General features: G+C 33.4%; 1 protein-coding gene across 1 annotated transcript in view; it reads left to right on the top strand.

Annotated features, from left to right (window-relative positions):
• The window catches only part of Fbxo33 (F-box protein 33), a 31,016-nt gene extending 18,161 nt beyond the window's left edge, over positions 1–12,855 (top strand). The window contains exons 2-4 of the mRNA XM_046461011.2: positions 7,417–7,527; positions 8,027–8,712; positions 10,402–12,855. Of these exons, the coding sequence (XP_046316967.1) occupies positions 7,417–7,527; positions 8,027–8,712; positions 10,402–10,673 (1,069 nt within the window). The 3' untranslated portion in view covers positions 10,674–12,855. The remainder of the gene's footprint in view (positions 1–7,416; positions 7,528–8,026; positions 8,713–10,401) is intronic.
• The last annotated feature ends 922 nt before the right edge of the window (positions 12,856–13,777 follow it).

Here is a 13,777-nt window from a genome sequence, read left to right as displayed (position 1 = left end):
AGATGTAAAAATCCTCAACAAAATTATAACAAAACAAATTAAACAGCACATTAAAAGGATCATTCATCATTGTCAAGTAGAATTTATTCCTGAGTCTATAAAGATGGTTCATTGTATAAAAATTGGTAAATGTGATACACCACATTAACAGAATGAAAAGTAAAAATCATGTACTTATCTCAGTAGATGTAGAAGACAGTCAACAAAATTCAACATCCTTTAATGATAAAAATGCACAAAAAAATAGATATTGCAGAAATACAAGACCATTAAGAATAGCAGGGTGTAGTAGTGCATACCTGTAATCCCAACCACTTGGGAGAAAGAGCCCAAGTGTTAGACAAGATTAAGCAACATAGACCCTGACTCAAATTTTAAAAAATAATAATTAAAAAAGAAGAAGAAAAAAAAAAGGCCTTATATGAGAACTTTGCAGCTAACATTGTGCTCAGTTTTGAAAAACTGGGAGCTCTTCCTTGAAGTTCAGGAATAAGACATGTACACCCACTCTTACTGTTTCTTAATGTAGTTAGCCCTAGCCAGAATAATTAGGAAAGAAAAGACATTCAAATCCAAGAGGAAGAAATAAAATTGTCTGTCTGCAGATGACATGTTGTTATATATAGAAAACTCTCAATACTCTACACCAAAAAAAAAAAAAATTGCAAGTTAAGAAATTAAGCAAAGTTGATGAATACAAAATCAACACAAAAATCAGTTGCATTTCTAGACACTAACAATAAGCAATCTGAAAAAAGAAAATAGTCCCATTTGTGATATCAAAAAGAAAGAATAGGAATGACTTTAACCAAAGAGGTGAGAGGTTACTATTGTATACTAATAGAAAGTAAAGCATAAATAAATAAATGGAAAGACATCCCATGTTTATGGGTGGAAGAATTAATATTGTTAAAAGTGTGTATCACCTTAAATGGTCTACAGGTTTATTGCAAATCTCAATGGCATTTTTATAATAATAGAAGAGTAATCGCAAAATTCATATGTGAAAGAAAAACAACTGGAGGCATCACACTTCCTGATTTCAAAATATATTACAACAATAAAAGATTAAAACATGGTACTGGCATAAAGACAAATATAGGCCAATTTAAAAATAAGCAGAGGACATGAATAGACATTCCTTCAAAGGAGCTAGTCAAATGGTCACCAGGTATATAAAAGGTGCTTGACATCACACACACAGGGAAATGCAGATCAAAACCACAGAAACCCATTACTTTATTCCTGTTAATATGGCTGTTATCAAATAAAGAAATATTAAATATTCATGAGGATATGAAGACATTAGAGCCCATGTACACTGTTTAAGGGAATGTAGAATGGTGCATTACAATAGCTTCTCAAAAAAATAAAAATAGAACTATCATATTATCCAGCAATCCTACTTCTTACGTAAGAACTAGACTTGGGTTTGGGGTATTGCTCATATATCTAGCAAACACAAGGTTCTGGTTCTCTTCTCAGCACAAAAGAAATTGAAATGAGGATTGCAAATGTGTATCTGCACCCTCAAGTTTATTGCAATGATAGGCAATAGCCAAGATAAGAAGCAACCCAAATATCCATCAAAAGATGAATAAATAGTGTACACATACAATGAAATATTATTCAGCCTTAAAAAGTGAAGGAAACCCTACCACTTGTGACAACATGGATGAACCTAGAGGAAGTTATGCTAACTAAAATAAAACCAGTCATAGACAAATACTGCATGATTCCACTTACATGAAGTAAACCGCACAGGCACAAAAAATAGAATGGTGGTTATCAGGGGCTGGGAGGAGGGGAAACTGGGTTGCTCAATGGGTCTAAAGTGGATTATGCATGAAAATGTTCTAGATATCTGCTGTACCATATGGTACCTATCATTAAAAATAAGATATTTTGAACTTTTATTTATGGGGTACATTTGTTTTAACTATTCTTACCACAGAAAACATAAAGAACACAGAGCTAATGTGTATAATTATTATCGTGATGTGGTGGTATTATAGGTACATGCATGTGTTCAAACTCATTGAGATGTATATTTAAGTGTGTCCAATATTTTGGGCATTTATATCTCAATAAAGCTTTTTTAAAAGGCAGAGAACTCTTACAAGAAAGATTCAAATAGTAAGTGTCTGTCAAAGAACAGGGAGCTGGTGATCCAGCAAGTGAATATAAAATCCAAACTTGTCTGTTCAAAGATATATATATTAATCTATCAGAGACATATCATTAAATGTCTAAATCAAGCCAGTAGCTTCTCTCATACTTTATCCTATGTTGATCATGAAACTTTGAGACAATTTGTCTTGCCTTATACTTTTTTAAAAGGAATGGGCTAATCTGATCTTCAGTGCAAATCTTTGTTGCCCAGAATGATTTTTTCCCCCTCATATTAGCCTCCTGTGAGTTAGCAGACTAAGTCTTCATGATTCTAAATATTTCTGTGGTGTTTCTAAACATATATTTGCTATAAAACTTAGCAGAAAAGGGGTTGGGGTTGTAGTAGAAGGCTTGCCTAGCATGTGTGAGGCCCTGGGTTCGATCCTCAGCACCACATAAAGTTAAATAAATTTTAAAAAGGTATTGTGTTCAGCTACAACTAAAAAATAAATACTAAAAAAAGTTTTAAAAAAAACTTAGCAGAATGAATGCAACTTTTTAATAGATTCATAATTAATTTCCTAAATATCCTCTGGAAGATAATCATCATTTATATACAAGAATGAATATATTGTCAAGATTTGCAGTTTATATAATAAAGTTTTGACAACTTTTTTTAATATTTATTTTTTAGTTATAGTTGGACACAATACCTTTATTTATTTATTTTTATGTGGTGCTGAGGATCGAACCCAGGCCCTCATATGTGCTAGGCAAGCGCTCTACTGCTGAGCCACAACCCCAGCCCCAAGTTTTGAAACTTTTTTAAAAAAATTGTATCATGATATATACAGTGAATATACAGTATCTTACCAGAATGTTTTTATGCCCTTATTTTACATTTGCAGTTATATTTTTAAGCCCCCTACAAACCATCAGATAGTAACTAATTTTTGTAAATATTCTGCCCATCAAGTCCAATACACAGAATTGGCATAAACAATTTTCAATTTTCCCCCAATTTTAAAACTAATGCATTTACTATTTTGTATGTATGGTACAAATAAGACAGAAGATCTCATTGGGAAGCACATGATTGCCCCATGCCAACCCAAAAAAATCCCCTGTTCAAAACCACTTATGAAAGAAAAATGTTATAAGAATGGATTTTGCATGTAAATAGTGTAAAGGAAAAATATTTTTTAAGGATATGCATGAGTTTAACATGAATTGGTGCTAAATTTTGTCAAAGGCTTTTTCTGCATCTATTGATCATATGATTTTTGTACTTAATTCTGTTTTGTGATGAAGTACATTTATTGTGTTATATATATTGAATCAATCTTGCATCCCTGGGATGGTCATGGTGTACAATCTTCTTAATGTATTTTTGAATGCAGTTATTGAAAGATTTTTGCATCTGTTTTCAACAGGGAAAAAAAATTGTTCTGTTTTCTTTCTTTGATGTGTCTTTATCTGGTTTTGGTATAAAGGTGATATGAGCTTCATAGAATGAGTTTGGGAATATTCTCTATTTCATGGAATAATTTAGGGAGAATTGGTATTAGTTCTTTATATAGAACTCAGCTGAAAAACCATCTGGCTTTGTGTTTTTTGGAAGGCTTTTTATTACTGCATCAATATATTGGTCTGTTTAGGTTTCTGTATTCTCTTGGTTCATTTTGGATAGATCATATGTGCCTAGAGATTTGTCAGTATCTTTTAGATTTTATAATTTATTGGAATATAAATTTTCAAAATAGTCTCTAATGATCCTCTGGAAATGTCTGTATTGTATTTCATTCCTAGTTTCATTGATATGGGTCTGCTTTCTTAATTTTTTGGTTGATTTGACCAAGAGTTTATCAATTTTACTTAAAAAAAAACAAGTCCTTGTTGTCTTGATCCTTTGTAGTGTTTTTTTTAATTCTCTATTTCATTATTTCAGCTCCATCTTAATTATATCATGTATTCTGATGGGTTTAGAATTAGTTTGTTCCCACTTTTCTAACATTAGATTGTTGATTTGAGATCTTTCTGTTTTGTTCCAGGACCTAGTGGTATATTCCATTGTTGGGAGAACTATTCTGTAGATATGTTAGGTCCATTTGATTTATAGTGTCATTTAGGTCAGAAATGTTTTTATTGGTTTTATATCTAGATGACCTGTCCTTTGTAAAGAGAAGAATGTTCAAATCACCAAGTATTTCTGAATTGGTGTCTTATCTGATACTTAAAATCAAGAGGTATTTGTTGCTGGATGCAGTGGGTGCGCACTATAATTCCAGTGGTTCAGGAGGCTAAGGCAGAAGGATCGAGAGTTCAAAGCCAGTCTCAGCAAAAGTGAGGTGCTGAGCAATTCAGTGAGACTCTGTCTCAAAATTAAAAATACAAATTAGGGTTGGGAATGTGGTTCAGTATTCAAGTGCCCCTGGGTTCAATCCCTGGTACCCTCCCCTTCGCCAAAAAAAAAAAAAAAAAAGGAGAGAGGTGTTTGTTTTATTCAATTAGGTACACTAACATTTGGGTCATAAATATTTACTATTGTTATATCTTCTTGTTGGATTCTTCCCTTCAACAGTATGTAGCATTCTTCCTTGTCTTCTCTAGTTAATCTTTGCTTAAAATCTGCTTTGTTAGATATGAGAGTGGCTATTCCTTTTGATTTCCACACACTTTGAATATAATATCTCTTTCCATCCTTTTACTTTCAATCTGTGGAGATCTTCGCCTACAAGATAGTCTCTTGAAAAAACAATATATGGTTGGGCCTTGTTTTTTAATCCATTCTGTCAGTCTTTGTCTTTTATTTCTGATCTCTACATAATTAGTCTGTAGGTGATGCTTTCAAGTGAATTTTTATTTAATTTATTGCATCTTACATTTCCAAGAGTTCTGACTGGTTTCTTTTTGGAATCTCTCCCTCTTTATTGAAATGGTCATAAGCTTCCTGTAACTGATTTCTTAATTTATTCCTTAATTTGTTTCTTAGGTCTTCTTTTAGCTCACTAATTATTTTAACATTCTGGGATTTAAAAAAAAATCATTGTAGATGGAAAAATACTTTTATTTTATTTATTTATTTTTATGTAGTGTTGCTGGGGATCTCTGAGGATTTGTCACTGATGTACAGAAATGCCTTTGATTTATGGGTGTTGATTTTATATCCTGCTACTTTATTGAATTCATTTATTAGTTCTAGAAGATTTCTGGTGGAATTTTTGGGGCCTTCTAGGTATAGAATCATATTATCGGCAAATAGTGATAATTTGAGTAGTTCTTTTCCGTCTGTATCGCTTTAATTTCTTTCATCTGTGTAATTGCTTGGGCTAGAGTTTACTGTGTTAAATAGAAGTGGTGAAAGAGGGCATCCCTGTCTTGTTCCAGTTTTTAGAGAGAATGCTTTCAACTTTTTTCCATTTAGAATTGATGTTGGCCTGGGGCTTAGCACAGGTAACTTTTACAATGTTGAGATATGTTCCTGTTATCCCTAGTTTTTCTAGTATTTTGAACATGAAGGGGTACTAACATACTCTCTTAAATAGTCCCTCTACTTTGGCTCTTCCCTTCTTAAGGCTATAATAATATTTTCCAGGCACAAATTTAATTGTTATTCTCTCCTTGAAACCATTTTGGAGCAGCTTTTTGTAGTGAAGACAGAAACAATGTTTTTTTTTTTTCTTTGACTTAGAATCCTATCTGTATCTACGACCTTTTTTCATTTTACTTCTACTCAATCTTAATATTCATTTTATTTCAGGAGTCCTTCTCTCAGTGAACACAGTGTCAAATATTCTCTTGATGTACAGCAAGCACCCTGTTCTTGTCCTTCACAGCATTGGATCACTATTGTACCCCTAATATATAGCACAGCACCTGGCACTTAGTAGCCCTCAAGGTATATTTGGTTTAATGAGGAAATGAATTAGTAATTATTCCTTGAGCTAAGTTTTAGGATCATCAAGCTTTTCAGTGAAATCAATGTTATTAATTTGGGAAAATGAGACATACTATGAAGAAATGGTATTTTATTTATATTTAAATTTTATCACTTTGTGTCTTAAACATTTCTTATTAAAGTTATCTGTATATTTTGTTATATATGGGATTTCTAGTTAGTTATGATTGCCATTTAGGAGTTTTTAATATTAGTTTTATCCTACTTAGAATTTTGCTATCAGAAAAGTAGTCTTATATCTGAAATTATTTAAAGCTAAAATATTTTTTCATAGTTTTTTTTTTTTAACCTCCATTAATCAAAAGCTATGCATGTGACCATAAGACTGGAGAAGGTTCTCTTTGTATTTAATCAAAGAAAATTTCTGAGTTCTTCAGGGAAGAGCCCGACCCTTGACCATTTAACATGTTGACTAAGTTACCTAGTTTGAGAATGTTTATGTTATGATTAGCATTACAGTTGTTCATATATCATTTTGTTGCTCATCCCTACTCTGTAAAATAGATATAGTTATTACATATTAATTAAAATATTGGGCCAAAGATTGAATGTTTTCTCTTATATATGAAGTTAGAAAGGAAAAGGAAATTTTAAAAAGAGATTTCAGGAAAATAGGAGGAGAACAGTAGAGTAGAGGAAAGGGGGGATGGGCAGGCAGGGAAGGGAAGAGGGGAAAGCAAGATACTGGGGTATTAAACTGACCAAATTATGTTGTGCATGTATGAATCTATCATAACAAATCCTACATGTATGTATATTATAATGTACTAATTTTAAAACAAAAATGAATAGGAGAGAGAACAGCTGAATAGAGGGAAAGGATCAGGGTAGGAGATGGGAAGAGAAAGGGGAGGTACTGGAGATTGAAATGGAGCACATTATATTATGTGCATGTGTGACTGTGTCACATTGAACCCCAATGTTATGTATAATTATAACACACTAATAAAAAATATTTTTAAAAATTGAGCTCCTGAACCAACCTTTACACCCAAGTCTTCATTCAAAGCTTATGCTGCTTTTCCCACATCATTTTGCCTTATGTTTTGTGTATATAGAAAGTATTTAGTTGGATTCAAAGTGAATTATAGGAGCTGGGGTTATGGCTCAGCGGTAGAGCACTTGCTTCGCACATTCAAGTCCCTGGGTTTGATCCTCAGCACCACATATGAATAAAATAAAGTTATTGTGTCCAACTACAACTACAAAAAATAAGTATTTTTTAAAAAGTGAATTATAGGGTGTAAACTTTTCTAGGATATCCCTTTTGCACATATTTATTTTTAATATTTATAATTCTGTGTATTAATTACTTAGAAAATCACTTTATATACTTTTTCTTGTAGGAACCTCCAGAAGTTTAGTCTTTTTGGAGACATAAGTGTTCTGCAGCAGCAAGGAAGTTTGTCAAATACATACCTCAGCAAGGCAGACCCTGATGGCAAAAAAATTAAACAGTAAGTTACGTATTGGACAGGGGTCTATACTAATATATTACTTTTATTCTAGTTTTTACTATAAAATTATAAAAAATAATCAGAATAGTAATGACTTTTTGTCTTCTGCAAAAACACAAATGTCTTAATGAAATACAGTGATCATATATGTGTCATTCTATGCCATAAATCTTTAAGATATCAAATAGCTTGCTGGATAATTATTGTGATTTAAAACTGTTTATTCTCTTCTTGTCTTATTGTATGTCTACCATTCTGTTGTGCAATGCTGTTTTCCTTAGATGAGGAACATAGGTTTACATGTTTAATACATTTGTATGTTTGATAGTTTATTCATTAGATGTTAATGTGAATTTTAGTGGTATTTATTGTGAGTTGAGTAGACATTAACTGATGAGGGAAAATATACTTCAACATTGCATGACATTTATTGCCTATTTTTAAAAATCATTATTAAAAGATTGTAGTTAGATCATTTTGGCATGTGTTTTCCTTATAGAATTCAGCAGCTGTTTGAAGAAATACTGAGTAATAGTAGGCAACTGAAATGGCTGTCCTGCGGGTTTATGCTGGAAATAGTAACTCCATCATCACTGTCATCTCTCTCTAACTCTATTGCCAACACCATGGAGCACCTGAGTTTACTGGACAACAATATTCCTGGTAACAGCACTCTTATCACTGCAGTTGAACTAGAACGATTTGTGAATCTGCGCTCACTTGCCCTGGATTTCTGTGACTTTACAGCTGAGATGGCAAGAGTCTTAACTGATAGCAATCATGTGCCTTTGCAGCGACTATCTCTCCTGGTCCACAATATTTCTGTGATGCACAAGTCTCTGGACAACATGCCGAATGATGACCATTGGAAAGCCCTGTCACGAAAGAGCACCAGTCTTCGGGTTTATATAATAGCTTTTGATATCAAAAGTGAAGATATGTTAAAGATTCTGAAACCCAGTATACCACTAGAGAGGATTCATTTTGACAGCTATATCACTTGTGTTTCAGGGGCCATTGTTGATCTTATATCCAGGCAGTATGACAAGTTCCTCACTCATTTTATATTGATGAATGATGTAATAGACACGTCTGGTTTTCCAGATCTTAGTGACAACCGAAATGAAGATCCATTGGTTTTATTAGCATGGAGGTGTACAAAGCTCTCTCTCCTGGCCATTCATGGTATGTGATTTTTTTCCCTATTAGTTTGATATTGGCATTACACTTAAAATGTTTTTTTACACTTAAAATATTTATGCCAGTAAAAAGGTGGCAATGGCCTTTAAAACGTCAGGAAATCTTGCAACAAATTGATATGCAGTCTTTTTTTAAATATATTTTTATTTGTAGATGGACACAATATCTTTATTTTATTTATTTATTTTAATGTGGTGCTGAGGATTGAACCCATTGTTTCATGCGTGCAAGGCAAGTGTTCTACCACTGAGCCACAATCCCAGTACCTGATATGCAGTCTTTATAAAGCTTTTTAAAGTTCATAAACTATATCACTTACAAACTGAAAGACATACCTCTATCCCAAACATTCTGCTTCAGCTTCCATGTTAATTTTTTTCTTCTACCACGTAGTATTTCACATGACATCTGAAATTAAATTTAGCTAAGAAAACATACACATCCCCCTGCAATAGATATATTTCCACTAATCACAAGATGCCTTAAAAGCATAATACACAGTATGATTTCTTTTATGTTCACTGCCTCATCTCTTAGATTCTAAGTATCAGTGTACTAGTTTGTATGATGTTTTTTCAAATGATGATCCTATTGGTTAGTTACATTTTTATTTCTTAGTGGGGCCATTCATCTAAATATGAACTATTCTCAAATTGCTGTTCTAACAATAAAAGAAAATTTTTACTTTCTTTTCTGATATAATACAATTGCAAAATAATCTATAAGAATGTCTTTTAAATTTTTTACTAGCTCTGTTTCATTAGTTTGTTTTTTGGGTTGTTTTGTTTTGTTTTGTTTGTGGTGCTGGATATTGAACCCAGGACCTTCCTTGTGCATGCAAAGCAAGCATTCTACCAACTGAGCTATATTCCCAGCCTGTTTCATTAGTTTTTAAACTATTTTTAACCTATACTTAATATGTGGCAATGGTTATATCTTGTTTTTCAAGTTTTGTTTTATAATTTGGCCAGTTATTAGAGGTAGCAAGAATAAATCAGTATTGAAAGTGGAAGGTAAAATGGAAATACAGAATGTGTAATTATTTAAAAATTAATTTAAGGCAATCTTTGTTAAGACATAAGATATTAGAGGAAAAACTCTCTATACCACCCATTCTCTTTCATCCCTCTTCAGAGAAGCCATTATTCTGAAGTTGATATGTATCATACCATGACTGTTTTATGCTTTTCATATTTGCTACTGATGATTAACAGTTTATCTTCAAACTTGAAAGTGTCACTTCATTTCTTTGGATTGTGAAGTACCACACAAGATGATTTTTCACAAATTAAAAATACTAGTTTGTATGTATTGTTAATGGATACATGTATATGAAATAAAATTTTGTACTTGTGATATATCACTATCCAAACCTCCAAAATTTATTTATATATACTTTAAACTTTAAACGTCATCTCTTTTACAGAAAGAAATGTCAGAATAGGATTACATTACATAACAGTTCATCATACACAATAGTGTTCCTGAAGACAGTATCAAAATTCTGACCCCTTTCCCCCACTCCCCTTTTTCAGTTTCAGTATATTTTTAATGGAAAAAGACCAATTTGGGGAGATACAAATTTGAAGCTTCTCACGAAGCATCAAATGAGAAAAAGACTAACATCCAAAAAATTAAAGAAAATGACAGACTTGTCTTTTGCTTATTTTTAAGGTTACACAGTGTGGGCACACAACCTCATTGCCATTGCTCGTCTTCGTGGCTCTGATCTAAAAGTGCTTGAAGTCACTGAAGAAAGCATTGATTTCGACCAAGGTGAACTAGCCGACCAGGATGTGGATCCAGTGCATAACCTTATCGAGCAGGTATCCCTGGGCCTGGGTCAACCTTGGCATGCTGTCATGGACATTGAATCACTCAGCGTCTTCACTGAACCAAATCGCCATTTTTACAGAGAGATGCAACGCTTCAGCGAAGACATTTAGCTTTTTTTAAATGTACAATTCCTGTGGTTACATATGCAAGTAGGGTCCTATTATGTTTTTTTTTCAGTAGTGTGAATTAATCCCTTTGTGCTGTGTTTAATCAGTATTAGCTTTATAGAATTATATATGTATATTCTACTTCTTGATCAAAGAACGTAGTCGGGTATTGGTTTAGAAGTTCAAAGTGACAATGTATAGGGCTTTCACGGTTAATGGAATTGTTACCAAACCTTAAGGACATACAATCAAAGATTGTCTGAGGTTGCTGGCTAACTTTGTTTTTCACTGAGTTACTCTGCCTTTTGGACATTTTTATTCTTTGTGTGTCAGAGTTCAGAACTCAGGAGCCAAAATATTTTTATACTATATATATATATATATATCCACAGCCTGATGGATTTGTATGCAATGCACTGCATCTAGGTATTCCAATAGCATTTCATTAATTCTGATTTGAAATGGAATAAGGGAAGATAATATAATCCCAAATGAGTTATCTTTAACAGAAAGCCAAGAGTTTAACTTCCATTACCTACATTAGAATTGATAACACCATTTACCATTCTGAATTTCATATAGTACTAGGTTAGAACATTGCTTAATCCTTTTTTAAAAAATGCATTTACATAAACATGAATACTTAAATGGCCAGATTTTTTTAGACTGTATCTGATATAATTTTACTCAACAATTACATTATACATTCAAGTTAGCTTTTTAGCCCAGATTTCAAATAGTAGAGGAAGAAAGAAACTGTATTCCAGTGTAAAACCTCCTAAATAAGATCAAAATAGAATTGTAAACAAACATGTTTGCAAACAGACATTAGTCGTGAAATCCCTAGCAACAAGTCACTGGATTTTTCTCTGTCAGCACGCGTGTCAGCTGCCAAAGAATAGACTTAAATGAAGAAGTGCCCACATGCTGGCAGGGGCCGGCCCACTGTGGTCAGCCAGATACTGCTAGATTGTAATATTTAAGGTCGAATTTCGACCTGTGGTACACAGCTGTGCTGTGGCTCAGTCAGCAACCTCAGAACTCTGAAAAAAAAACAAAACAAAACAAAAAAAAAAAAAAGAAAAAAAACCATGCACCTGTTTCACTGTGAATAGTGAATGTAAAGAAAAGAAAGGAAAAACTGAAAGCTTGTTCTATCACAGGTATGAGCTGCTATGATACATGAAGAACATTCCATGAAGTATGTTTTAAAACCTTGTTATATCTGAGAGGCTTTAAAAGCCAATTTAACTGTTCAGGGCAACCGCGGTACAGACGTGGTCTCTGTGAGACTTCCACCTGACCCCAGTTTTAAGTGGTACGAATGTTGTGCATTTAATGTTAAAGGACAGTCTGCAATAATAAAGTAAGTAGCCAACGTGGGTGCCCAGCAGTGCTGAGACCTGGCTGCTCTATTGTAAGCTTTGGAAACACAATTTATGCAACAGATGTCCAGATATGATTCTATTTATGGAAAAAGTTTATATGTTTTACAAATGGTTTTACCATCTTATATTAAATGACCTTTTGACAGGTGTGCACTGTTTTGTCTCCAGTGAGCACATACCATGCGGATTTTATATGTACATCAGTAGTGTGAATCCACTGGCACAGTATGTGTAAATGCCAGATGTGGTGAGATTTTATCTTGTATATGTGATCAGATAAAATAACTCCTGACAGAAACTGTAAGGAAACCAGCTGAATGTTTGACCTGATGACTGATGTTGTATGGTTTATGTTAAATGTATATTCTTTTAATCAATGAATAAAGCATTAAAAAGTGATCATTGTAATATATTTTATTGTATATAAAGCATGAAAACTTTCAGTGTTAAATAATCTGCATTAATCCTTATAGTGTATATAATCATGTTAGCTGCTTTTGTATTCTGGTGCAAAAAAAAGCTTAAATTTGAGAATGTCATAAAAAGTCATAATCTGGAAATATAGCATATAAAGTCTTAGTCTGAGTAGAGGATTTTAATTTTTAAAGAAATTTACTTTGACCAAAAAAAAGCAAAAAAACTAGACTGGTTAGCACAAAGTCATACTGAATTATGTACTCACATTATTGATATGGTAAAACTTAATTTATAGACTATAGGAGCTTATTTTTTAAAGTTCTTACACTATATGCAAAAATATTTAGAATTGCCAGCATTAAATATTTCATAAACCCCTTTATCGGTATGATGTTGTGATCTCTATTCTTGAGAAAAACAGCTCTCATTTATGGGGGAAAAAATGGCTTCTTTTCCTTCTTCCATCTTTCCTTCTTTAATCATTTCAGACTTTTGACTCTTTTAGGAACTGCCTCATCTCTGAATAATCTGTTATTTAAAAAGAATTGTTCTGAAGAGGCTAGGAAACAACGAAGCTGCATTCCAGGTATGCCTCCAAGGGTGGTTTGGCAGTTTGCTCATGGTCCTCACATAAACCATGTTAAACACACTAGCTGGAATTCTCAAACTAACCATAGATGCCTATCTAACCCCAATCTGAGAACTTCCAGCACCTCTACCAAAAGCAGCCTCTCCTTGGGACACACAAACACTGGAGACCACACACAATGCCAGGCTCACACCTACATGCCTTTGCAAGGGCTACCTCCTTAAGCAACCATTTCTGACCTTCCCTGGTCCCTTCCTGCATTTTCACAGCACTTCATTTCTAACTGTCCCTCCATGAATAGAACTTTCAAATGACAAGTGGTTGGTACATTTCACTGTCAATGTCTGATGTATAATGAAAGGGGAAAAAAGGAATTGTCCTTAGACCTATCAAACTTTATTACTTAGACACACCCCTAACTCGAAATGTGCCCAAGATATTCATAAAAAGAAAGTCTTATTAATAAATACGAATATCAATCAAGTGAAAGTTGATGTGGTAAAGCTCTAATTGGAAGGCTTAGTACCTTTTTCTGATCCGAGCTCTGGCTCTAACGCTGCCTGACCTCAGACTCCTCTTTGAGCTTAAGTTTTCTCACCTTAGAAATAAAGATTGGACTTGATTATCTAAAACCAATTCTTGGGGGGCTGGGGATATAGCTCAATTGGTAGAGTGCTTGCCTCTCATGCACAAGGCCCTGGGTTTAATCCCCA

Source organism: Marmota monax, unplaced genomic scaffold, assembly GCF_021218885.2.
Source record: "Marmota monax isolate L192 unplaced genomic scaffold, Marmota_monax_Labrador192_F-V1.1 WCK01_AAM20220418_F8-fsc00001, whole genome shotgun sequence".
NCBI lineage: Eukaryota > Metazoa > Chordata > Mammalia > Rodentia > Sciuridae > Marmota > Marmota monax.
Note: the sequence above shows the minus strand (reverse complement) of the source record. Positions and strands in the feature narration are given on the sequence as shown.